We start from the raw sequence: 25,104 nt of genomic DNA, 5'->3' as shown, positions 1-25,104 counted from the left end.
TTAAATTCCAACATATATAGAGATGCCGATGCGGGAAAAAAATCGGTCATCGGTGAAGAGTCGGAGATAAATTTTTATCTTAAGCTTTTCTGTTGCTTTTTACGCTGATGTGTACGTCTATCTTTAAATGAAGAGTACAAAAAAATTTGATTTGTGTTGAATTTCTATAAAAGTTATTCCCAATATTGTATCAAAATTTAAACCAAAATTGGTTTTGATCCCAATTGAGAGAGATTAATATTGGAGTGAAAGCCCCACAAAAAAAGGACAATGTCTTGTAGCTGCAGCATGCTCACCGACTTTTTAAGAATATATAGGAGCTCATGATTAGGGCTATCTTAGTAATTAGTGGGATGCATGCATTGTCCTCCATCGTTTAGGGTCTTTAATTAAGTCCACAAGTTATATATATGAACACTATTAACATTTAACAAACAAACAAAATAATAATAATAATAGAATCCCATGTGAGTTTGGAATTTGGATCCCAAGAGGTGTATGCAAATTAAGTCAAAAGGACAGCTGAAAATCACCCACCATCCAAAGATTATAGAATATATAAATGAAATCCCAGCAGCAATACATTCGGGGACGGAATTAAGAATTTTTATCGACAGACGCCAAAGTATGAATGAGAAATATATTAAAATAGAAGGTTAAAGAATGAATGATAAATATATTAATATTAATATTAAATATTAAATCAACATATAAAAAATAAAATTAGTATTTATTAAGTAAACCCTACCCTTAGCTCTACGAAAAAACGCATTATCCTCGTATGCATATTGCACTCTAGAAAACAATATGGATTTTGGGAAAAGACGTAGGGCATTTTAATTCATTGGTTTGGGGCATTATGGACGTATGGATTTTTCTTGTTTGAGAGGCACAAAGTATTCTTAAAAAATTTGGACTGTTTTTATTTGTCTAGGCCAAACATAAAATTGTGAATTGACTGCTTTCTTTTAAGTTCACAGCCAAGTTAAAAGATTTTGTTTTAAATGCAAATTTTTAAAGTAAAATTAATTTAAAAAAAAATTGTAAAACTGGGGTGGCCATGGCCCATCCCGGTTTGTGCATAGGTTCGTCTCTGGCTAGCCAATAATAATAATAAAAAAAATTGTAAAATCCATTTAACCTCCTCAAACTATCACTCCAATGACAATCTACCCTCTAAACTACCAAAACAATGACAATGTACCTCTAATTTTAAAAAAATAACGAAATTACTCTTACTAAAATAAAAATAAAAATACTAAGTTTAAAATTTGAAGGGTATTTTTGTCTTATTAAAAATTTTATAAGGGTAATTTCGTCATTTTGCTAGCATTTTAGGGTACATTGTCATTGTTTTGGTAGTTTGGTAGGTAAATTGTCGTAATTAATAATTTGGGGGTAGATTGTCATTAAGGTGGTAGTTTGAGGAAGTTAAGAAAATTTTACCCTTTAAAAAAAAAAAAAAAAAAAAAGAAGAAAAAAAAAAAAAGAGAGATATTGGAGATCCATAGGCCATAATAATCTATATATTTCTTTTTTTCTTGTGTGTCATAGCCGTGTGAAATAAGGTAAAATGGATAAAAATGGAATCATCACATTCACATGCCTACGTGGAGATTGGTTCCGGTGGCGATATTGGTGTCACGTTCACATGTCTTTGGCAAAATCGGCATGCATGGTTGGTGCTGTGTGGTTGAAGCACACTTCATTGCGTTTGCTGATGTGGCCGATTCGCTAGATCTGGTTGGTCGTTGAGTGGGACACCTTCCAACCTTTTTACCTAGCTAGGCCTTACGTGTCAAACTGCACCCACCTTATCAACTATTTCGCCGCCTTCGATTCCGATGAACACGTGGCACCGGTGCCGAGACTGAATATCGACCGATCATTGACGAATGAGAATATATATTAGCAAAAATTGGTGCAATGTGAAAGCAACACAAGTGTCCCCCGTGTGACGCGTGTCATATATTGCATCAAACATATTCTGGTTAATTAAAATTAAGATTTAGTTGAAGGCTGAAAATGAAATAAAACGGTATGATTTTCTTATTATATATTTTCTATTTTGGCGGGCAAGTATTAATAGATTATTGTTATGGCTTATTGAGTGAAAGTTAAGCCGTTTTAATTCGAGCGCCTCCATCAGCTGGTGTAAGGAGGTACGGCCGGCAGGATAATAAATATAATATAAATAAAGACAAGAAAATGATATATATAAAATAGACTTTGAATTTATTTTTTTGAAAAAATTTTAGTACGCTCTTATATCATAGAGTAAAAAGTTCTAAAAAATTATAGTCGAAGCTACAAAGTTACAAATCATAAATGCTTACATAAAAATTAAACATTCAAGACCTATCTATGACATCAATTTCGTTAGTCTATAACTACTTTTCAGCTGTAACACTAGATCTGTTCTAAACAGAATCAATTCAATGCATAGATAGCTCATCTTCTTCGCTCTGAAAACAGATCACATCCACAATCCAAAAGTCTAGACAATCATTATTCAAACAAAAATACAGACAACAAAAAACAGAGAAAATTCAGCCTCAACAGAAAAACAGCCAAAAAAGCACAGATTTGCTCCTAAGAATACTAGATCTACTCCTCATCCACCAAAAACGGTCGAAAAAATTACATTATTTTTCTCGTAGTCACTCACGATAGCAGATCTAAAGAGAAAACTATTATTTAAAACAAACAACACAATTAACAAATTAGCAGTGACCGGAGTGGAGGAGATGATGGGCACCGGCCAACATTGGCACATGGTACATAACATTTAAACTTATTACGAGATAATTGTGAAATAAAAATGTAGTATATAACATTTATGTTTGTATATTATAAATAAGTATTGAATAGTAATTAAAAATGTATTTGATTTGAAGGGGAAAGATATAGAAATAAAAGATTTGAGGGGGACAAGTGGAAACGCTTAATGGTAGACAACGGACGTGGTGCATGTGGAAGCGGAGGGAATAGTGTGGAAGAAGCAAAAGATGAAGGAAAACAATAATTCGGATCACATGGGAGTTGGGCCTTTTGGATGGACAAAAAGGAGAGTTTGAACGTTGAATCATGAGACACTCTCCATGGGCCTTTGACTCCCAGCAACCGACTCAAAGGAACCTCACATGCCTTTAGCCGGCATTGATGCGACATCACATCCTCAACCTTACTCTTACCCTTATATATATAATAATAATAATAATAATAATAATAATAATGTGTTAGTATTATTTTATGTTATATTATGTTACCTTTCCCCTCTCTGGATTTAAACGTCTTTACGTTTTTTAGTTTGTTTAGAATTGCGTTTAAAAAATACAGTTTTTAAGTCAAAAAGTGGTTTTTTTTTTTTTGTGTGAAAACTTCATTTTTAAACTTTGACCAAAAGCGTTTTGGCAATTTTTAAGCTTTTTTGACCCTTAAAAATAATTTTAATTTTTTTTATCAAACGAATATTTTTTTTTTCTCAAATTGACTTTTTAATTATTAAACGCACTCCCAAACAAGCCTTACCTTGCTTGCTTGTCTCTTAATTCTTTACTTTCCAAGTCTCTTTTGTGGAGAAAATCTACCGTTGCATTTGCTACATTTTTTATTTTTTTTCTTAAAATAAAAATATTAATGAATATTCTAAACACAAATATTTCTAAAAATATATAAGTAAATTTTAGGGGAAACTCTACTTAACCTCATGAATTGTCCTTTTTTGCAATTACTCTCATAAACTTTAAAAACTCAATTTAGTGCATCTTTCTTTTTTTTTTTTCTTTTTTTTTTTCTTTTTTTTTTCTTTTTTTCAATTTCGCCCATATTTTAGGATTTTTGTTAAATCGTGTCAACATTTACAAAATACCCCTATTTTAAAAAGAAAATAATTTTTTTCTTCGAAGATTCATGTGGGTATATTTGCAAATTTTGTTAAATCCTGACCAACGCCTAAATCCTTGCATTTTTTTTTTCCCTAAAAAATATGTGGTATTTTGAAAATTTTGACATGCCCCTCAAATCCTAATTGAAAAAAAAAAAAAAAATGAAAAATGAATACACTTAATTGAGAGATTTTGATTCTTTGAAGCTTATAGGAATAAATAGAAATGTGATGAAAGTTTATGGAAGTTAAGTAAAGTTTTCCCTGAATTTTATCTTTATGTCATATAAAAACACCAATAAAAAACATATAAACAAACAAAGCTGTAACGTTTGCTTGCAAGCTGGAGAAAGTTAAGATTTGGTTTGGATAAGGAAATGGTTGAACATAAATGCACATTTTCTAAATATATGAAAGTCGACAAAAACATATTGTCGTACTTCCAAAACCATCCTGTTATTCCTTGTATAATCAAAATTATAAACTTCATATGCCAAAATAAGTTTGGATGGAGATAATCACAAACATATCACCTGCCATGAATCTTCCTAATTTCAAGATAATTCTTGTATAAATATTGTATAGAAATACATTACCTTTTCTTAAACTAAAAAAATAAAAAAAAGGGTCTTGTGGTATTAAAAGTATTTTGAAGGTCCATGTGGTTTTCAAATTGTCCAAAATGATTCTTACTTTGAAATAAACCATTAAAAGTACATGTGGATCTATGTTACAACCCATTACCAATTGACATGTGGCATTGCTAATGACTCATGCACGATTATAATTTTATCCTAAAATAAAAATTGAAAAAAATGAGTTGCACCTCACCAATTGAGGGCTGGGTGGCTCCTCTCAAGCTACCCTTCGACGAGGTGACCGACCGCCCCTCATCAATGTGAGAGAGCATGACAGACAATTGGTTATTCTTTTTTGAGACATCCACTCCTCACTTAATGAGGAACGATTAATTGTTTTTGTTATGACAATGGAAGGCTAGTTGACCCAACCAATGAGGGGTGGACGGTCACCTCTCATCTCTCGGTTGGTGAGGGGTGACCTCCTAAAATTTTTAATTTTTATTTATTTATTTATTTTGAAGATAAAATTGTAATTGTTAGTACATGTACGTGAGCCCTATAGTATCGATTGTGGATTTGCATATCTTTTGTGCAGAAATGGACAAAAGAAATTGAAACCAAACATTTATCAATACAAAAATTACAAATTTAGTGATGGATTTTTTAAAAAATATGAATGAGTGATGGATGGAAATGAAAAATAACATTTTCAAATGTTTTTATGGAAATGAGAGCAACTGAGAATAGTAGTTAGGATTGGTGGAGAGTAGGCGTTCAGCTCTGCCCCTCTGCCCATCTGCCCAATAATAACCGATTTTTATTTTTATTCTGTGGATTCATTCAATAATAGCCGAAATTGGTCCCTGAAAATCTGTATGACGTAATTCTAAGCCGTGAGAGTGAGTGGGCGAGCAAGCAGGGAAGGAAGGAGCGGCAAAGAGCGGGCGTGAGGCTCGAGATGGGTCCCACTATTCGGTTAGAGCCGATAGCTATTCACACGAGCTGATAGCTATATACGGACAATGGTCCCTCACTTTACGCGTTTATTTTCCCCTCTTTGTTTTATCATCGTCTTCGTATCTTCGTTCCATTGGCGAGCTTTAACTTTTTCTCTTTGCGGCCCTTTCGCGGCTTTGGTACTCGGATTCCCCATTTTTTAATTTTTAATTTTTTTTTAAAATATTATTACTTTTTAGTTTATTCTTACTTTAAAAGAATTTCGTTTATTTATGATAAAATTACAGCCATATCCTCAATACTTGTGATAGAAGCAAGATGGCTTCAAAGTAGAGGTGTTTTTTTGAAAGGAAAATGGATAAGTGCTTTTTTATAGTTGATGGAATGAACGGTGGATCTACTTGGTTGGTGGATCAATTGAACTTATCCCAACTCCAGCAACTTGAGAGAAAGTTGATGCGGTGGGAGTGGGAGATAAAATATTATATTATACAAAAGCCATTAAATTTTGATACAAAAAAAAATTGAAGGGGCAATGTTACATTACATATCCCCTTGGCCTTAATTACGTGGCTTATCGTTGGCTTTACCTTTCAAATTCTGAAAATCTCACCATAATGTTTCTTTCTTTCATTTTTAATACCATAAAATTGCCATGTTTTGCCAGGTGTCAAGTTAATAAGAAGTCAAATTGATCAGTGGAAAATGGGGTTTTGTTCTTGAAGAGTTATACTCCACCGATTAGATTTATGGTAAACAAAAGATGCTTAAAGTTGTATCAAGAAGAATAATTAGGTGTGAAATCAAAAGCCTTAATTCAACCTAAGTAGTCCATTAATCCTATGGATGTATTCTTTTCTTTGGAATTTGGAATATGAATCCAAAGTTGTGACCAACCAAAAAAAAAGAAAAAAAGAAGAAGATATTTCAAAAATAAAAAATATAAAAAAAACGAAAATGAACATGAAGTGGCCATGTGTGGTGCACATGAATACTACTTCCACGCTCGTCAATCTAAAGAGTGATCCAAACTATTTCTTGAAGGAAAAGGAAAATAGGACGAATTATAAAATTTAAAAAAAAATTAAAAAGGATTTAATTACACAAAATAGATCTACGTGTGTGTGAGAGAGAGAGAGAGAGGAGAGAGAAAGAGCATTAAATACGTAGTAATAATATCAGACCCTTTGCTCTCGCTCTGCTGTTGATTTCCCCCACCCCCCAACCCTAGGCCACTCCATAAGTACCCCCACGTTCATCCTGCTTTCCATTCGCCTCACCCAACCCCAACGCACTCCTCTCTTTCTCTCTCTCTCTGTGTCTGTCTCCCACAAACACACAATGGCTCCAATGAGTGTGCTAAGCATTGCTACACTTCTCATTCTCTTTGCGGTGGCTGACGCTAGAATCCCCGGGATTTACACCGATGGGCAGTGGGAGAGCGCCCACGCTACCTTCTATGGTGGCAACGACGCCTCTGGAACTATGGGTACTCTCTCCATACTCTCAACCTTTCTTCTTGCTAACCTCATAAAATCCCATTTACCCATTCCCCTGCTTTCTTGTACAACTATGGAGATATACCCCTCTGCATTTTTCGTCAAAATATCATGTCCCTCAACTCATAATGTCCGTTTATGCGAAACCCCCAGTTTTTCTCCTCGTTTCCTTCATTTATAACTTGATGAGACATGCTAAATGAATATATAATCCTTATTTTGCTGTTCAAATTCACAATGTTAGAGAATTTTTTACCCATTGATTAGATTTTCTTAGCTCTGTTCAATCTCTCCACAGCATATGTAATTTCTAAAGTTCTGGTGGTGTTTACACCACGGACCTATGTTAGAACGAAACTCTAATAACCATTTCTGGTCTCAATGCCTGCAGGTGGTGCCTGTGGATACGGCAATCTCTACAGCCAAGGCTACGGAGTGAATACGGCTGCATTGAGCACTGCGCTCTTCAACAACGGGCTGAGCTGTGGCGCGTGCTTCGAGATCAAGTGTGCCAACGACCCCAGGTGGTGCAACCCTGGCAGCCCTTCCATTTTAGTCACGGCCACCAACTTCTGCCCCCCCAACTTTGCTCAACCCAGCGACAATGGCGGCTGGTGCAACCCCCCCAGGCCTCACTTCGACCTCGCCATGCCCATGTTCCTTAAGATCGCTGAGTACCGCGCCGGAATCGTCCCCGTTTCCTACCGCCGGTGAGTGAACGTCCCTGCTCTGTTTTGCTTTAACGCTTTGTGGGCCTGGTTCTTTTTCTCTATAGATTTGGCTTTGTTTCTTTTCTTTTTGGGTTGACTAAACTGCCCTTATTGTTTATTGTTTCTCTAAATTGCGAAGCTTTGTTCATAAAAAAATAATAAACAAAGGAATTGACAAGTTGATTTTCCTCGGAACCATACAGCGGTATATGTTGAATTTATGTGTCCTAGCATTTTCTTTCCCGTTAGTTTTCTCGAGAAGCAAACAAGAGGCTAACAGAATCTCTGCGCTAGTGGCAGTGTTGGTTGAGAATCCGTTCAGGTTTTTACGTCGTTTACCCAAGCTTCCAACGGAAACCATTTTTTTTTTATTCCCTGAACCTTTTGGTCTTTTGGCTTGGCGTGCTCCGGGCAGTTTGACTAGAATAACCTTACTTTTTCACAAATCTCATCTATTTTTTATGAAATAACCCAGGGTCTTTTAGGAACACGCCAAAACCCACTGGTTAAGTAAACCCTGACTGGGTTGGGGGAATTGAGGAATTCCACAGTTTCCAGTTTCCACTCAGTTCCAGGGTATTTCAGTAATTAACGATGGATAACATTATTAATTATTTATTGAATATAATGTCACCGGAAAATCAGGATAGGGCTGTGCTTTCCCAAAAAGTGAGAAAATCCTCGACATGTTTCGCGCTGTCCCATGCGTGTGATGGGTCACTCATAAGTTTTGCTACCGGAAATACCAGTCAAACCTAGGGTTTGTAACCGTCGCAAGAGTTATTCGTAATATAATTAAATCTTAAATAACTTTTTGTTGATGTTAATTTTTAATGTTTATTACAGGGTCCCATGCCGAAAGCAAGGAGGAATCAGATTCACGATCAATGGATTCCGTTACTTCAACCTGGTTCTGGTCACCAACGTCGCGGGCGCAGGAGATATCGTGCGCGTGAGCGTGAAGGGGACGAACACTGCCTGGATGAGCATGAGCCGCAACTGGGGCCAGAACTGGCAATCCAACGCCGTTTTGATGGGCCAGGCTCTGTCGTTCAGGGTCACGGGCAGTGACAAGCGCACCTCCACCTCATGGAACGTGGCACCAGCACATTGGCAGTTCGGTCAGACTTTCAATGGAAAGAATTTCCGCGTCTGAGTCCTTTTTCTTACCGCGCTCTATATTTTTAATTTTTAACTTCTTTAAGTTTCCCGCTTTCAATTTTCCTTTATTTTCCCGGGAAAATTTGGAAGTGGTGGGGTAGTAAAGTAATAGAAGGTGAAAAAAAAAATGGTGATAGGTAGGAAAGTCACTCAGTGAGTGTGTGGTAACTTTTTCTTTTTAGCTTTATTATGTTAGTTTAAAGGTGTGTCTGTCTTAATGGCGGCCGAGTTTAAAGTGTATGGGCTGAAGTGGCTGCAATAAGAAACATGTAGCCCGCAGCTCTTATTATTATATGTTTTCGATACTTTAATATAATATATATATATATAGTGTAATGAGAAACTTTTTAAGTGTCTTTTATGCCCTTCTTGTTGCATTAACTATGGTTGTTTGGAAGGGTTAATAAGGGCTACAATTTTTTATACGGTTATCTTAAACCCGTGACTCGTACTCATGCTTTTGTACGTGGAATAGCTAACTAAAAAGGAAAAGAAAGTGAAATAATGAATCTTGCATTAACTAATTTTAGTGCGGCATTAATTGGTGCTGGAGAAACCGTGGGATATAAAAGCAAAAACGCGTCATATGCCAACGACTTTGTCTATGTGCCTATTCATTATACTGGTGCTGATTGGTTTGATGGCAGCTATATACGCGTTTTAGTCAAGCGTAAATGCCCGTGTCTCTGAATATTATTACTTGAAAATGAATAACATCAACATACATTTTAATGGCCCATAATTTTTATAATTTTATTAAAAAGAAAAGGACAAATTGGTTGATAATCGTTGATATACAGAGAATAATTCTTATAAGGGGGAAAAGCAATGAGGCGGTGATGGTACCAATGAGGCAATGGAAGTAGACCTCTCTCCTGTGACCTGTCGGTTGATGTTCAGGACAGCATGTGCGCTGGCAGCTGCTCTGGCTCTGAGTTGTCGATTTACTTTCGTTAATTTCCTGTCGCTTGTCATTACCCTTCATCTCTTCTTTGAACCTTGTTTGCTGCCTAGCCTGCCTTGCCTATTGAATTTCCCCTGCACACCTACTTTACTACTTTTACTGCATGATAAAGTTTTCTCCCATTTTTTTTTTAACCCCCTACGTACCTATGTCAGAATAATCCTTCTTTGAAACAATACTTTGGTCGTGCTGCTTTATTTTTATTGAAAACACGGACCCATCTCCTTATCTTGCTGTCAAGAAAAAAAATGTGGTAGACTAGCCGATATTTATATCAGTTAATGAAAGAGCTCAATGCAAAAAAAGATGCATTTTGGGTCTTTGAAACAGTTCAAATCATTTTTGATAATAATCAGTTTGATCTGATTTACCGAGAAGGTCTACGGTTCGAGTCCGTATAACCCTAATAATTTAACTATAATAAAAATAAATAAAAATATTTTTATTAAAAAATAATAATAAAAAGATTTTATTTTCGTTTAGAATATTGATATCTAATAAAAATTTCTAATATCTAATAATAGAATAGAATTCGAAATTCTAAACAAAAAAATATCAGGTTAATTTTGCTGATAAAGTTTTCCTCTAAATTGGGTTGGAGGAACTTCTTTCAACCCAGTCTATAAAAATGTCATGTGTCCATTTTTTAATATCATGCGAGATGCACATGAATTTTTAATATTATTTATTCTAACTTTGTCCCTGTTATAAAAAAAACATGTGTATCTCACATGTTTAAATGGCACGTCATTTTTATAGATCGAGTTATAGAAAGTTCTTCAAATTCAGTTCGAAAGAAAACTCTGTCCATTTTTTTTAATGCATTTTGAATACATCTTAATTTAATAGACTAAATTAAAAAAAATTACTAGAAGAAAATTTTATTATTTAAGAGATAATTTTTCCAATATCTAGAGAAATGTGCCTATTAGATTCTGAAAGCCTTCAAGCTTTAACTTTATTCTCCAGTGGCCAATCAATATAGAAACACAATAGGTTAAGCGGAATAATAATAATGACAGAAATAAAGAAAATTGGATAAAAACAAAGATTAAGGTGAATCCACACTTTAAAGTCTTATGAATTACATACTTCTTTCATATATGATTTAAGTACATTTGAAATATTTTAAATACAAACATATTCCTTAAATTAAGATTAATAAATATCATTAAAATCTCCGCTTGAGTTCTAAGTTAGAAAACAAAATACCCAACTCAACAAACATGAAACATACTTCCTTTTACCCGTTTAACTAAATTAATCAAATTATAATTAACATATAATATAAGAATATATTTATGTTTTGATATGATTTCAACCCAATTAACACCTTGGATGCACAACGAAGCTGTCAGTTTCTTAGTCCGGCACCAGCAAACAAAAACCAAGCTGCCATCCAAAATCCTTTCACAAAAAAGGCCCATAAGGGTGAGTCTTTGACATATGGCATAGCCATTGTGCTTGTCTTGTTGGGAAATATTAGGCCGGTGGTAGGATGTATTTGGATGATATCTTCTGCAACAAAAGAGGAAACCCCTGCCTGGTCTGCAACAAAAGACGTGGAATTTATACCTTATCGGAAGCACGACTTTCGGAACGTAACAACAGGCCAGGCGGGACCTACTTCGCAGTTGTTTCCTTTAATCCACCAATTAGCTTGATGCACCACAATGGCTTAACAGAGAAGGGTATTGGGGTCGTCTGATCTGTTTTACTTTTGTCGGTGCTTTTCTTTTTGAAGAATCTTTTCGCAAATGGGGGTTGAGGTTTATAGAGACAGATGATAATGGAACATGAATCAAAGAAAAAAAAGAATACTTATATAACTTTCTTGAAACTGGGAATCCTTCTGAAAGCTTGTGATCAATCTGCAGTCAAATTTGTCCTGATGCCAATGCTTTCCTGGGTTTACAAGTGGGTGGGGGATGTTCGTGATTATTTGCAATCCACAGGTTAATTGTCCAGTTAATGGATTGATTAATGATATAGATTTTACAAAAGAAAACACTTGAAAAAAAACAAAGAAAAAAAAGGAAGAAGAAGGGCCTGAACCACTTGCAGGGTTCGAAGGGGGCTCACTCTAAGCCTGAGCCTATACTGCCATGGGCGGAACCCCAAAGGGCCAAAAGGAAAAGGCTTTGGTGACACAACAACAGCTACGCCGTCTGTGGGAATCGAACCCACGACCACGTGGTTAAAAGCCACGCGCTCTACCGGCTGAGCTAAGACGGCCAGATGAAAGGTTCAGCCGTAAAATAATACTAGTACCTATTCACTTGGGCATTTATTAGGATTTTTTTTTTTTCCAATAATAGGACAAGGGTTACCAGGAAGTTTATTAGGAGATTTTATTAAAAAGCTTATGGGCACTTTTATTCCTGTTTTGGAATTTTACCGTAAAATATATATGTTTTTTTTTTTCGAAAAAAGTTTCTTTTTTATTTTTGAATATTTGGCGTGACACAAAATAGTGGTTGACTTGAAATATTTTTTGTTGACAAAAACAACCATTTATGATGGTTATAAGCAATATGATTATATGACTGTCTCACAATTGATTGTCTAAATTACAAGCAATATGATTATATGAACATACAATTATATTGAATCTCAATTACACCATTCAAAGACCTATTTTCATAGTTTCTTCATTTGTTATTCTTATTTCTCGTCTTTCTCTATCTTGCAGCTCCTTAAATTATACGAAACTATAAAATAATATTTGATAATTTTTCATACGAGCTGAAAAGCTGAAAAATACATTTCAAACTATTTTTAGAATTGCAAACAAACAGCCAAAAAAAGAAAAAAAAGAAAAAACCATTTTTTCAAAAAATGTCTTCAGTTAAAAATTGTTTTCAACAAAAAAAAAAAAAAAAGATTTCACGCCGAAGAAACAATTAACGCCTCTCGTTTGGACATACGTACGTTGATGCGCATGATGTCTAGACGGCTGGACGGACCAACTTCGAATCTGGGCTCCAACAGGCTCGGAATGAGCCGAAACATTTTTAATTTTCAGTTAGCCCATATAGTAGGATTGTTAAAATAGGTAGAATAAAGCCCAGTTTGATTGGGGTTGGCTAGAAGTTTTCAACACCTGAGCGCTCCTTTGTGCAGGCAAAACAGAAATGTCATATACTCGGAAGAAGATTTTCTCCGGTTCAAGTGAACCGAAGATAAGATGAGCACCATTGACTTATGTGAAGTGCATAAATCTAATAGTTAATTTGTAAGATAAGATGAATCAAATATAAAAAAAAATATTGATGGGAAAAAGATGCGATGGATGCACAATCTTTTTTCAATCTTTTTATTAAGTTGAAGCTTGAAATCATATTCATAGATGCATGACAAACAAGGGAACACATTGAAGTTGTACGTTTACAGAATATGGGTGAAAGTTACAGCGACACAAATCTCGCCGGAGTAAGTGTTGTCCGGAAGGACAACCCTATACTTGCCACGTCGAAGTTCAGCCTTTCCCGTCTCCACCCCCAACGACACCACATCCTTCACATATATTCTGCACACACCAACTCGACAACCTCGATCAGTAAATAATTGTCTTTATTTAGATCAGAGAGAGAGAGAGAGAGATTTTACGTACGTAGTTTCACCAACAAAGACATGATGGGAGGTTTTGTGGTTGTCCATAATTTGAAAAGTAAGCTTATATTTGTGATCTTCACCACCTGGGTACTCGGCGTTGAACGTTAATTTCTCGTTCCATACTCGTTTCTTTCCTTCTCCTGCATGCAATTTCCATTTTTTTTTTTTTGTTTTTAAAAAAGTCTCATAAATCAAAGCACATGCATAGGTTGAGAAGTGCTATACATCCCAAATTTTCTTTTCAAAATTTTCTTTTCAAATGACGTCTCACTATCTCATGAGATTTATTATTTTGGAAAGTGTGTCACTAACTCATAGGGTAGTAACACATCATTTGAAAGCCAACTTTTAAAACAAAAATTTAGAATGTTTAGCATTTTTCATGGGGGTCATATATATTGGCCTACCTCGAGCCACACTGCTCGTACACTCTTGATTTCCATATCGAATTACAACGTAAGGATTCATCTTAGCTGTAAATTTAAACAAAACTTAGCAAAAGTAGACAATTACCAAAAAAAAAAAAAAAAAGGTAATATATAGAAGGACAAAGTAATATCCAAAATATAAATTGTACCATGAAATTAAGCAAAATGAAAAATTACCAAGGAAATCTTTGTCTCGAATGCCTTGGACATTAGCCAGCAAAACCTCCAGCATACCTCTGGCCATCTCTCTCTCTCTCTCTCTCTCTCTCTCTCTGAGGAAGAAGAAGAAGAAGATCCTTAAAGAGAGGTTGAAATCTTGTCTTGTCTCTTGAAGTTATATGTTGTAAAGGGGTAGGCTTAGGCCTGGGTTGCTTGCATCTACGAGTCTTCTATTTTATTTTTCTGATGAGCCTCCGGTTCCCCCTAATTAAATGGCAGGACCAAGTCCAGAGAAGAAAACTTAAAACATGCTGGGATTGGGAATTCGGATGAACTCACATTCCCGTTTCAATGGGTCCTTCTCCCCCTGCTCTACCTTCATGATATTATATATTAGCAAGTCAATGTTAGCATTCTCAATAAGATAAATGACATATGCATGGATATTATTAATTAATTAGTTCATATACAATTAACTACTTCATTTTGCCATTAAACAAAGGTTTATTCTCGGACACGTTTCATTAATCTAGCAATTTTAAATTTGTTAATATGGATTGTTTACAAGAAAAATGGCTGTCAAGATGTGAAAAGAAAATGGCCAGACAAGCAAACGACAATGACGCCACTGTTCTATATATGCGGGAATATTGTAGGCCTGCAGATCTATCAACTTTCTTTCTTGTAGTCCCATGTTTCCTACGTAATAGCTCTTTCTTGCCTTCAAAATAGAATTTGGTCAAAATATGATTTTAGTCTTTGAATAATATTAGTTGATCTCACGGCCAACCTCGGACCAAGAATGCATGCATGTATGAGAGAGATTGGAGGTAAGCTTGAAGACTAATCGAGGGGCATAAACGATCGAGAAGATATCTCCAATGCTTAAGTCAGTAAAAAGTTTAATAAAAAAAAAAGAAAGAGAGTAATAGGATATTCAGAATGTATATACTTCAAGTGATTGCCTTCCTTACAACATATGTAGAGTGTTCTTTCCTATGCATGGCTTTAACTAGGCGTTGTTCATTGATAGGATGACTCAGTAACACTATAACTTCTCTCTCTCTCTTATTTTTTTTTTTTAAATATTTTGGTGTCAATTTTTAAATCCTCGTAACAAATGAGTCTCTTCTTGCTTGATCTTTAGTGTTTAGTATACAGAGATAACAATATAAGCAATAAACAATGCCTAACATCAACATGTTCTTTGAACCAGGCTAAATTAAAATGATGCCATTATTTTTTTTATTGTCTATGTGAAAAAAATATGGTTAATTGGTTGACAAGGTCATTTTTTGTTGATTTCTTTAAATTTAGTTTTTATCATTAGGGTGGTAACTAGATTTTTTTTTCTTAAGCAAAGATCTACTAGTATATTCGTTAAACAGGGGAACACTTAGAATTCGATTGGGGCTCATTAGGATTTTCTTAATTTATTGGAGCATTACATTGCCTATATATAGTAGTTTATGGGCAAACGAGGGAATCTCTATTTTTCCTGGAAGATTCTGGTGATTTCCTGTAATCTTTGATTCTTTATGGTGGATTCTAAAACCTTTGACGCTATCCACTGCATCACATATCTCCAGGTCCACTAGAACCAACACGACCACTTCATTCCCAGAAAAAAACTAAGACTCAATTCTCGTTTTACATATCATCTCTGGTTTCAATCATAATCAAACACATTCCTGGAACCACGCATGAGATTGAGGGGCCTTTCATGCTTCTTGTGTAAAGCAGAAAATATTTAAAAGCTAGCTCTAGTACATATACAAAAGCAAAAAACTGTACAATGTTCAAGGAAACATTGTAATGGTGCATGCTTCATGCTTGAATCCTGAAACTGTGTCCAGACCCTGCCATGAGTCCTTCAAAACAGAAAAAGATATATCTGCTACTTAAAAAACATTTCCTTCCCTTAAGCATGAACCAGAGTAGCAGAAGGCCTCGGGTAAACAGTGAAGTTTGAATCCTCCTTCACGGTATCTCTGCATGAGACAGCAGGAATTCCATTGGAAAGGCTATGAGCATTTACATGGGGCTCGTTTTCATTACTTTTTGGTGTGTCCTGAAGCTCCTCCAATGCTATTACCACCTCATCCATGTTGGGTCTGTTCTTGGCTTCCACAGCAATGCATTGAAGTGCAAGGTAAGCGGCCTTTTGTGCCCTATCCAGTGAGTACTGACCTTCGAGGCGAACATCTAGAACACGGAAAATCTTTTGTTTTTTGTTCAGGTAAGGTTTTGCCCACTCCACCAGGTTCTGTCGTCCAGATGGCCGGTTCTTGTCTATGACTCGAAGGCCAGATAAAATTTCTAAAAGTACGACTCCAAAGCTATATACATCACTTTTGGCAGTCAGATGACCTACCCAATAAAACATGCAATTAATCATCAGGACACAATACATTGATTCAGTTTTGTACATATCAATACATCAGTAATTGAGCCATGTACTGTTACAAAACCTGACCAAGCAAATTCAACAAAATAAAAAACCAACTTTCATCCCTCTTGGCCAGAGTGCTCATGGAAAGATCGTCAGAACAAACCGTTAGATAAGGCTCGTATCTCTCGGACATTTGTACAAAAGCACTTGGAGGAAAGTAATTCTAATATTTAAACAGGTTTGAGCATTTCTGAGTAGAATTTTACTGATACACTTTGCAACTCTCAAAATAAAGGCTCTAAAAAGCGTTCTAATGGATAATGAAAAAGTATACTACTATTTATTTCAGACAGAAATTCAGGTTTGCATGGAGAGAATGGCATAAAAAAGGTACATCTTACCATATTCAATCACCTATAGCACAAAGGTTTGTGGAGTGGAGTTAAGAGTTCACATAAAAAAATGACTTTATTGAAGAAGCATACATATTGAAAGAGTACCTGTGGCTAGATACTCTGGAGCAGCATATCCGTAGGTTCCCAAAACCCTAGTAGAGACATGGCTTTTACCACCTTTTGGTCCATCCCTGGCCAGACCAAAATCAGACAGTTTTGCATTGTAATCCTGCAAAAGAGGCAGCATAGCAGAAAATAAGTCTGATTGAATTCTAAAACTTATCCAGAAATTTGATCAAACAGCCTAGCCAAAGTACATACCGAATCAAGCAGGATATTAGAAGTCTTAAAGTCACGATATATAACTTGTGATTCAGCATTGTGAAGAAAAGCAAGTCCCTTTGCAGCATCAAGAGCAATTTTCATTCGGAAGCTCCAAGAAAGTGGATGGAAGTGAGATCCCCCTGCTTCCACAATAATCCAGCGTCACAATTACAATATGCATATCTTAAAGGAAAAACAGAAAAAAAAAACTTGAAGTTTGTTTTTTAATAACGGGTTGATTATTAAAGGGGATATAAAGAACTCACTTCGAAATAGATGATTTTCCATGCTTCCCTTTGGCATGAACTCATATACTAGAAGCCGATGGTCATCCTCTAAGCAATAACCAATCAACTTGACAAGATTAGGATGATGCAACTGCCCTAAATAGTTGATTTCTGCCTGTATATCCAACAATACAACAAAAAATCAACTAATGCTCATTACGAATTTTCTGATTGTTGTGCTGTTTGGCAAGTTGTAATCTTGCCAATCTAACAAGTTCCCACAAAAGGTATGAACGGTCAATGTCAATTGAATTGGCTGCTTGCACTAATCAATTATATTAAGGCGAAATGGGTGATATCCTATAAATACCTATTTCTCAAAACATCCTTATATAACAGAGCTCCTCTGATTGAAACTTGCAATTCTGGCCTAAATTCATAAAATTCAATTTCCCGAAGCAAGAAAATGCACAGACCAAAAAACGAATAGAGAACTAAGAAGGGAACTAATACTCACCAACCATTCCTTGTGACCCTGGAGCCCTTCTTGGTTCAGCCTCTTCACAGCAATCACTATGCCAGTCCCAGGCCTGGTAGCTGTAAGTGAATGCTCATCAATCCACCCCTTAAAAACTGAACCAAATCCACCCTCTCCTAATACACTATCAGGGCGGAAGTTTCTTGTAGCCATTTTGAGTTCGCTGAAGCCGTAATTCTTCAAATTGGAGATCTCCAAGATCTCACCCTCACTCCTAGGAGTCATGGGTACGGAAGCCGATGAGAACTTGCTACTTGAATTACTAAAGTAATTCCCATCTCTGCTCACATTTTTTGAATTGAACCCTACACAAAAGCCATTGAGACAAGCTTTTATGTGCCAAAACCCGCAACATTCCCACCATTCATCATCAAAACTGATTTTCAAAACGAACCCCCAATCATAATGTTTTTGAAAGCAAAATCCCTCAAAGCAATACAAAATTCATCTAAGCATCCTCTTGAGATAGTAGTTTTAGTGTTCGAATAATTGTCAGGAAGTTTATGGCACCCTAGTTGTGCAACAAGTACATCATGAAGAAATTAATCAATTTATTCTGCAATTTCAAAGCATCCCATTCCCGAGAGGTATTACTCTCACAAAAGTTAATTCATTCAAATTTGAAGCAAAATATCAGATGCAGATCAAATACTACTAAATTAATATCTCATCCACAATTTTTTGAACAATTCAAACAAGCCATGCATGTTTAGGCAAACAAAGACAATCTTGAAACTTATATATTTCCACAAGGAAGCTAATTTAGCAAGGTAAAGGCAATAAAGATAGTAAATTTAACATCTTAAGTCAAACTGAGCTCAATCAAGCACTGAAAAACAATTTAAAAAAAAAAAAAAAAAACACAACGAAAACAAAATGGAACAAAACGAAAGCTACCTGTATGAGGAGTCACGGCCTTAATCCGATTGCTTATGCAAGCCCCCATCCAAAACAGATCCTCTCAAAACTCTCACCAAGACTTTCAGATACAAAAGGAACTTTGAAATTCAGAGATAACCGAACTAACCCTTTTAAGAAACACAGATCCAAAGCAAGTTTCTTTTTGTTTTCTTTTTTCTTTTTATGATTTAAGATTGTTGCAAATTTGCCAAAAACTCAGTCTTCTGAAAGAAGACTAGGTAAAATAGCAAATGGGCAACAACAATAAACGAAACAGAAAGGAAATAGAACACGGAAAAGATCACCCACTTTCTCTTTAGCGCAGATCGAAGTGATTGAGCAAAGACTTGAAATGGATTTTTGGTGCAACTTTCTGTATTGGGTCTCTCTCTGGTTTCTTCTCTGATTGATGAGAGAAAAGGTCTCCGCTTTTGGGAGTTCCATTGGTAGCCTTTTTAGACCTCGGCCAACTAAGCCAATAGGAAGGGAGGGTGGACGGTTGACTTGCTTTTTAGCTTCTCTGTCATCTTCTTTTGCTCCAACAAGCAAACAAAACAATATTTACTTGTAGAATATTTTACTCAGACAAATCTTTGGCAGATTATGTAAAATCAATTTCTAGAAGTCAGGATTTGGCTCCTCTGTGTTGTCTATATTTGCCGCCATCATGCCAATTAATCTTTTTTTTTTTTTTTTTCAACACGTACGTACAAGAGGGAAGATATTTCAATTAGTGATATCCGTTTCATTAGGTATAATTCAAAACCAATTGAACTAAATCTTAGAAACTAATCTTGATTGTTAATGGGAGAAGAAGAGCATTCACTTTTGGTTGAACAAATTAATTTTCACTTTAGTTACTATTATTTTTTTTCTATCTTATCTTTAAAGTGTTTACATTCACTTCTCTATTTTAATTTTCAATTTTTTATTATTTATATTTAAATATTCGTTTTAAAATATTTCTTTATTCATTCTTTGAGATAAGAGAGAATGTTAGATTTTTTTTTTTTTTTTTTTTTTTAGCATTTTTAATTTTTACATTTATAAGTAAAAACATGTTTGGGATTGCGTTTGAAAAATAAAGCTTTTAAATCAAAAAGAGTTTTTGGATAAAAGCTTTATTTTTAAGCTTTTGTCAAAAGTGCATTTTTACCATTTTTTCGACCATTAAAAGTGTTTTTTATTTTTTTTTACCAAACGAGTATTTTTTTTTTTTTTTCAAACAGACTTTTTGAATGTTAAAAGCAAAATCTCTCAAACGCAATCTCAAACAGGCCTCAAATAGCGTATAAAATAAATTTGGTGAATAGTATATCGTCTCATCAAATGTTTCAACATTTTACCGAGCTAAATATAAGTCAATTTTGGTCCCATTTTGGCCCGTCAAAATAATTATTTTTGGTAGTCGAATGAGAATGCTCTATCGATCGGGATAATGTCACATTTGACATGTGTAAGAGAACGTTTGGTTTGCAATTTCCTAGGCCAAATATACATTTTTAAATAAACTTGTGAAGAGTGTTATATTTAGGAATGCTTTGAAAAGAAAAAAAAAATGATGATTTTAAAATGTAAAAAAAAAAAAAAAAAAAAATCTACATTTTAAAATTCAAGACAAAGAGAAGCAATTTTAAAAATACATGATTTTAAATACCAAATTACAATTTTAAAACTCAAATCACAATTTAACAAACATTTAAATACGTTTTCAAACCTAATTTGAACAATCTGACGGTAGTTTAAGGATAGCTCATGATGTTTATTATGACGTAGATGAATGCTTTTTATTGTTCTAGGAAGTTTCTTATATATATTAGATGCATGAACATTGAACATTCCTGTGGTGGTTGTGGGCGTTTCATTCTAAGGCGTAGGATTCTCATGATGATAAGCCTCATTTTCTTCTGTGTTGATGTCAGTGCTAACAACCAATGATTGACTTGAAATTTTATCAGATTCGTGACCCTACAATAGTAATTGACGTATTTTTTTTTTTTTTTTAAATTATTATTAAATTAAAATTTAATAGTGAATTATTTCAAATTCCAATAATAATTAAGAGGATAAAAAAATGGAGGTGCTAGATAGGTGTACATTATTAGATGAAATGAAGTGGATTTTTTATGATTTAGATTATATTTTATAATATATATATATATATATATGTTTTAAATTTTTTCTATAGATTTTGTATTATAGTTCAATTGATTCATACTTTAGGAGATTAATTTTTCATAATTTAAAGTTCATTCAAACCTTACAAGTGACCACATGGTCTAGGATGGAAAAGTTAAAATTGCCCTATTTTTATTTATTTATTTATTTTTATATATAAACAAATTAGGTAAGCCTCATTTATGAGATGATCCACTGTATATATTTATGATTTATTTTTACAAATGAACAATTATTACGTTTAGGAACCTAATCTATACAAAATTTTCAAAGAGAGTTTGGAGACGTACGCCATATATCTTGCTATAATACATTTTTTTTTTTTTAAAAAAGGTAAACTTCAATCATTTTACGAGGCAACCGTATGTTTATTTTGTCCAGTTGGTAGATATAATCGAACCGACATGCTAAAGAAAAAAGAAAAAGGAAAAAAGAACCCATATCCCGCTGGCTGATGTAAATTCAGCTTGCTGGTTTTAATAATGGGGACAGCCATGCTCAAGCTTCAAGAGGCATGTGGGTCAATGACATTAAAGGCAGTAAGATAAGTTTGTTGATTCTGCATATTTTGGCCCAACCAAAATTAATGATCATATCCATTTCAGTGCAGTCCAATTATCAACGTCATGCTCTTGGCTCTTTTCTCTCCGATGTTTATTTACTGGGTTAAATTTACTTTATCTCGGAAGTTTTATGAATTTTTTAATTCGAGCGTTAATGTTTAAAAATTGACAATGTATTTCCTTAATATTTCAAAAATTTTCAATTCAGACATTTCATTATTAATTTCCATTAAATTGGACGAAAATCTTTGAAATTACGTAATTACCCTCAATGTTTTTTTTTTTATTTTAAATTTCCGTTTAATTAGACGAAAATTAGTAACAGAGGGTCTAAATTAATTTTTTTTTGAAACATTAGGGGGTACATTACCAATTTTTAAACATTGAAGTTCGAATTGAAAAATTTCTGAAACTTCAGGGGTAAAGTGAATTTAACCTTTATTTATTTATTTTTAGTTTTGGGTTTTGAGTTTTGCGCGAACAAGTGCCATTTGGTACGTCTATTGGAAAAGGATCCTCTCAATTTCACTGGAAATGGAGAGAGTCTATTTAGTGTATTTAGAGGGGCATAGTTGTACATTTAGTTTTTGAACAAATTTTTTTGGACAACTATGCCCCTTAAATACATTAAATGGACTCTCTCCATTTTAAGTGAAATGGAGAGGATCCTTCTCCACGTCTAGAGCGTAGCCTTGACAATGGGTGAGAGAGACGGAAGGACCGAGATTATTTAGAAGTTTTTGTTTGAATTTCCTAAAATTCGGGTAGAGAATGAAAGCGAGAGTTGTAAAACACGGGATGCTGAGCAGATATGTCTGTCACACTAGGTGGCCCGGCCCACCCAAACATTTCAGGCTACACACCATTTTCTCTCATTCTCTATCCAAATTTCGAACAAAATTTAAGAGATCAGGATCATATAGAGAATCCATTTACCAAAGATTAAAAGTTAAATACGAGTACATCGATCTAATATAATGTTATTTATATTATGGCATCCTCTAAAGGTCTATATATAACCTTCTTGTCTTCCTTTTGACATCCTTAATTTTATGGCTTTTTTATTCTTGTATGCTGTGTTAAATTAACAATTTACACCAATGCATAATAAGATGACCAAACAAACAGCTAGCATTATAGATGTGATTTTTAGTTTTGGTTGGACCAAAAATTGAAGGCTGCATTCTTGGACCACACTTGTTCTTTATAGTCCACTCTCTTCCTCTATAGTTTTATTAATTAAGATAACAAATTTCCATGTTCTATTAAAGAATTGAGATGCATGCCCTTAGAATTGGATCCATCATTGGAGCTCTATATAATACTAATCTCAACTTTTCCTTGCCATTAATATTATAGGTTAGAGAAGCTTCTGGCTCACTAAGCATGCAAGAGAATAACATGCACTTTAATTAAATGGGTCTCCTAGCTTATTCTAATTTTCACTTGTTGACGTGTGTGCCTTGACCCATCAAGGTTTGGTGTGGGATCCATTGCTTTTACTAGTCCTTGTAAGCTTTGGTTTCATATTCCAACTTGGAGTGGGAGAGGAATGCACCGACGTGGACTTTTCTCCCAAAAGTAACCTAGTTTGCTTGCTATATATACGTACTTTTTGGTTCTTTTTGTGTGCACAAGAGAAGCAAAATATAGCCGCGCAAGTATAATTTTGTGGGCTGCTGTGTTTGAGGGCGGCAAGCACCGTATCACAAGATAGAGCCGCACAAAGACTAGTCTCTAAAAGAGAGAAAGGTGGGCTGCAATGTGTGTGATAAAAGGGCGTCGCTCTTGATTTTGGAGGAGCCAAAATAAGGGAGAAAAAGAAAGGGTGCTAAGTGGAAGAGGAAAAGAAATAGAGACCAACCACCATCGTATCCCAGCAAAAGAAGAAGAGTTAGTATTCTTGTCTTTTGTATTCTCTTTGGGAAATAATCTCTATTGTGTGATAATGAAATTTGGGTGTATTGAGGTTTTGAGTATGAGTGATTTTCTTTCTACAATGTTTTTGTACTCCATCTTTCATAGTGAATTTCTTTGTGATCGCCTCCGCCAATAGACGTACCTCATATTGAGGGAACTATTTAAATTTTGGTGTTATCTTGTGTGTGATTGTTCTAGCCTTATTTAACCGTAATTGTGATCGCGTGTTTTTTGCACAACGTCACTGACTTCTAAATTGGTCTTCTCACAAGTCATGAGATAGTTTATAAAATATAATTGTTAAAGGTTTTGTGATCTGTTGACGGTTGACAGATGAATATATTGATTAGTACTAGATTAATTAATGTAGAAGTCATACGAAACTAGGGTTGATGGATGTGTCCCCTTAATATATATTGTATGTATAATGGGATAATTCCAATACCAATCATTTTGTCTGACTTATGTATATATAAGCTGTGCGCATTGTATAGTTTGATAGGTTGTTTCTAAGTCTAGCATTCTGTTCGGAAGTATTCATGATTTGGTCTTTCATTTTCTCTTTCATTCGAATCATGAATGGAAAAGACTCCCATCTTATAACTTGTTCCTTATGAGAAACAATATAATTTAGTAAACTTTAATACTACTGTTATATTGTCATACAATTATGATGATATGACAATGAATATCAGCCATTGATTTTTATTTTTACAAGCCTTTGTTGATCAAAATGTTGAATTTTATTGTTACATCATTATAATTATATGACAGTAATATGGAAGTCTACTAAATATATAGCATTACTTTTTTCTCAGTGACTTGAAAAAAAAAAAAATATAAAAGTCAGACAAAATGATTGCACTGAGATTATCCCACTATACGCACAATATTTAGGGGACACATCCCAAAACCTCAGTTTCATATATAATTATTTTCAATTTTCTAAGGCATCATTGTCGGAAGGCCGGCCCACAGAGAATATCCCACCACCTTACCTGGTGCCTGCTGGAGTCTTTAATTCAAGTAGATGCTAGGGTACCAATCTGGGCCAGAAACTTAATTGTGGCCCTGTGACCTACATCGACGGTGGCTTTTGGCTTATGTTGGTGGGTCATCCAGAGAGTGGTTGGCTGAAGTTGTTTGGGTGTTTCTTTTTTAGAGAATAGGGAGCTAGAAAAGGGTTTTTAACGATGAATGAGAGAGAAATAGGACCTGATCCGGTGTTTTCGTCTATCTTCTCTTTGGTGTCCCATGCTTACTTGTCACTCTCTTATGGAGGACACAAAAGACTTGGCTTGTTCCAAGTCCTTATATAAGTTATTTTCTTGCTTCCTATTCTTCATAGCATGGACCTCATTTAGCTTGTCCAATTTGAACGAATTGTTCAAATTTGAAGAAAAATAAGTCACCACCTCTCAATGATAAAATAAAAATTTGCAGCAAGCTGATACATATAAAATCATATTGTATCAAATTCCCAATTCAAGTAAGAACTTCAAAAAGCTTAAATGTAAGGGATGTAAATAAGATTGAAGGCATCTCATCTTTGGAATACAAGGCTAATTAATCTGATTATATATATACACGATAAGTTAACAATATTTTCATACACAGTACTATTGCATAGTGCAAGGCATTTATTTATTAATAAAGCAAGTAAAACGTGACCCAAAACAAAGCATCACATGTACATATTAGTATGGT

The 25,104-nt window shown here is 34.7% G+C and overlaps 3 protein-coding genes and 1 non-coding gene across 4 annotated transcripts; 1 reads left to right on the top strand and 3 right to left on the bottom strand.

The window, feature by feature from the left end:
* Nucleotides 1–6,633: 6,633 nt before the first annotated feature.
* On the top strand, nt 6,634–9,145 carry LOC132191416 (expansin-A4-like). The gene is made up of 3 exons (XM_059606416.1): nt 6,634–6,913; nt 7,315–7,633; nt 8,480–9,145. Exons 1-3 carry the CDS (start codon nt 6,766–6,768, stop codon nt 8,787–8,789), a joined length of 777 nt encoding a protein of 258 aa, XP_059462399.1. The 5' UTR covers nt 6,634–6,765; the 3' UTR covers nt 8,790–9,145.
* Nucleotides 9,146–11,920: 2,775 nt separating this feature from the next.
* Nucleotides 11,921–11,993, bottom strand: TRNAK-UUU (transfer RNA lysine (anticodon UUU)). Its single transcript has one exon. It is a non-coding gene; the product is annotated as a tRNA-Lys (tRNA).
* Nucleotides 11,994–13,145: 1,152 nt separating this feature from the next.
* On the bottom strand, nt 13,146–14,045 carry LOC132162429 (16 kDa phloem protein 1-like). Its single transcript, XM_059572670.1, has 4 exons — nt 13,979–14,045; nt 13,781–13,846; nt 13,372–13,513; nt 13,146–13,287 (listed from the first exon to the last, which is right to left on the bottom strand). The coding sequence occupies exons 1-4, from the start codon at nt 14,043–14,045 to the stop codon at nt 13,146–13,148; spliced, it is 417 nt and encodes a 138-aa protein (XP_059428653.1).
* Nucleotides 14,046–15,555: 1,510 nt separating this feature from the next.
* On the bottom strand, nt 15,556–19,242 carry LOC132191343 (receptor-like cytoplasmic kinase 176). Its single transcript, XM_059606302.1, has 7 exons — nt 19,046–19,242; nt 18,734–18,815; nt 17,816–18,141; nt 17,338–17,473; nt 17,069–17,211; nt 16,853–16,976; nt 15,556–16,330 (listed from the first exon to the last, which is right to left on the bottom strand). The coding sequence occupies exons 2-7, from the start codon at nt 18,780–18,782 to the stop codon at nt 15,882–15,884; spliced, it is 1,227 nt and encodes a 408-aa protein (XP_059462285.1). The 5' UTR covers nt 18,783–18,815; nt 19,046–19,242; the 3' UTR covers nt 15,556–15,881.
* Between the last annotated feature and the right edge of the window lie 5,862 nt (nt 19,243–25,104).

Source organism: Corylus avellana, chromosome ca9, assembly GCF_901000735.1.
Source record: "Corylus avellana chromosome ca9, CavTom2PMs-1.0".
Lineage (NCBI taxonomy): Eukaryota > Viridiplantae > Streptophyta > Magnoliopsida > Fagales > Betulaceae > Corylus > Corylus avellana.
This window is presented reverse-complemented; position numbering and strand designations above follow the sequence as displayed.

Bases quoted from the DNA above. Each gene is read 5' to 3' on its own strand.
- LOC132191416 (XM_059606416.1), top strand. From the start codon at position 6,766: ATGGCTCCAATGAGTGTGCTAAGCATTGCTACACTTCTCATTCTCTTT. The intron at 6,914-7,314 runs GTACTCTCTCCA...CAATGCCTGCAG, and splicing joins CGACGCCTCTGGAACTATGG to GTGGTGCCTGTGGATACGGC. The intron at 7,634-8,479 runs GTGAGTGAACGT...TGTTTATTACAG, and splicing joins GTCCCCGTTTCCTACCGCCG to GGTCCCATGCCGAAAGCAAG.
- LOC132162429 (XM_059572670.1), bottom strand. From the start codon at position 14,045: ATGGCCAGAGGTATGCTGGAGGTTTTGCTGGCTAATGTCCAAGGCATT. The intron at 13,847-13,978 runs GTAATTTTTCAT...TTAAATTTACAG, and splicing joins TCGAGACAAAGATTTCCTTG to CTAAGATGAATCCTTACGTT. The intron at 13,514-13,780 runs GTAGGCCAATAT...AATTGCATGCAG, and splicing joins TACGAGCAGTGTGGCTCGAG to GAGAAGGAAAGAAACGAGTA.
- LOC132191343 (XM_059606302.1), bottom strand. From the start codon at position 18,782: ATGGGGGCTTGCATAAGCAATCGGATTAAGGCCGTGACTCCTCATACA. The intron at 18,142-18,733 runs GTAGCTTTCGTT...GCTTTTGTGTAG, and splicing joins GGCCGTGACTCCTCATACAG to GGTTCAATTCAAAAAATGTG. The intron at 16,331-16,852 runs GTACTCTTTCAA...TTTATTGGGTAG, and splicing joins TCCAGAGTATCTAGCCACAG to GTCATCTGACTGCCAAAAGT.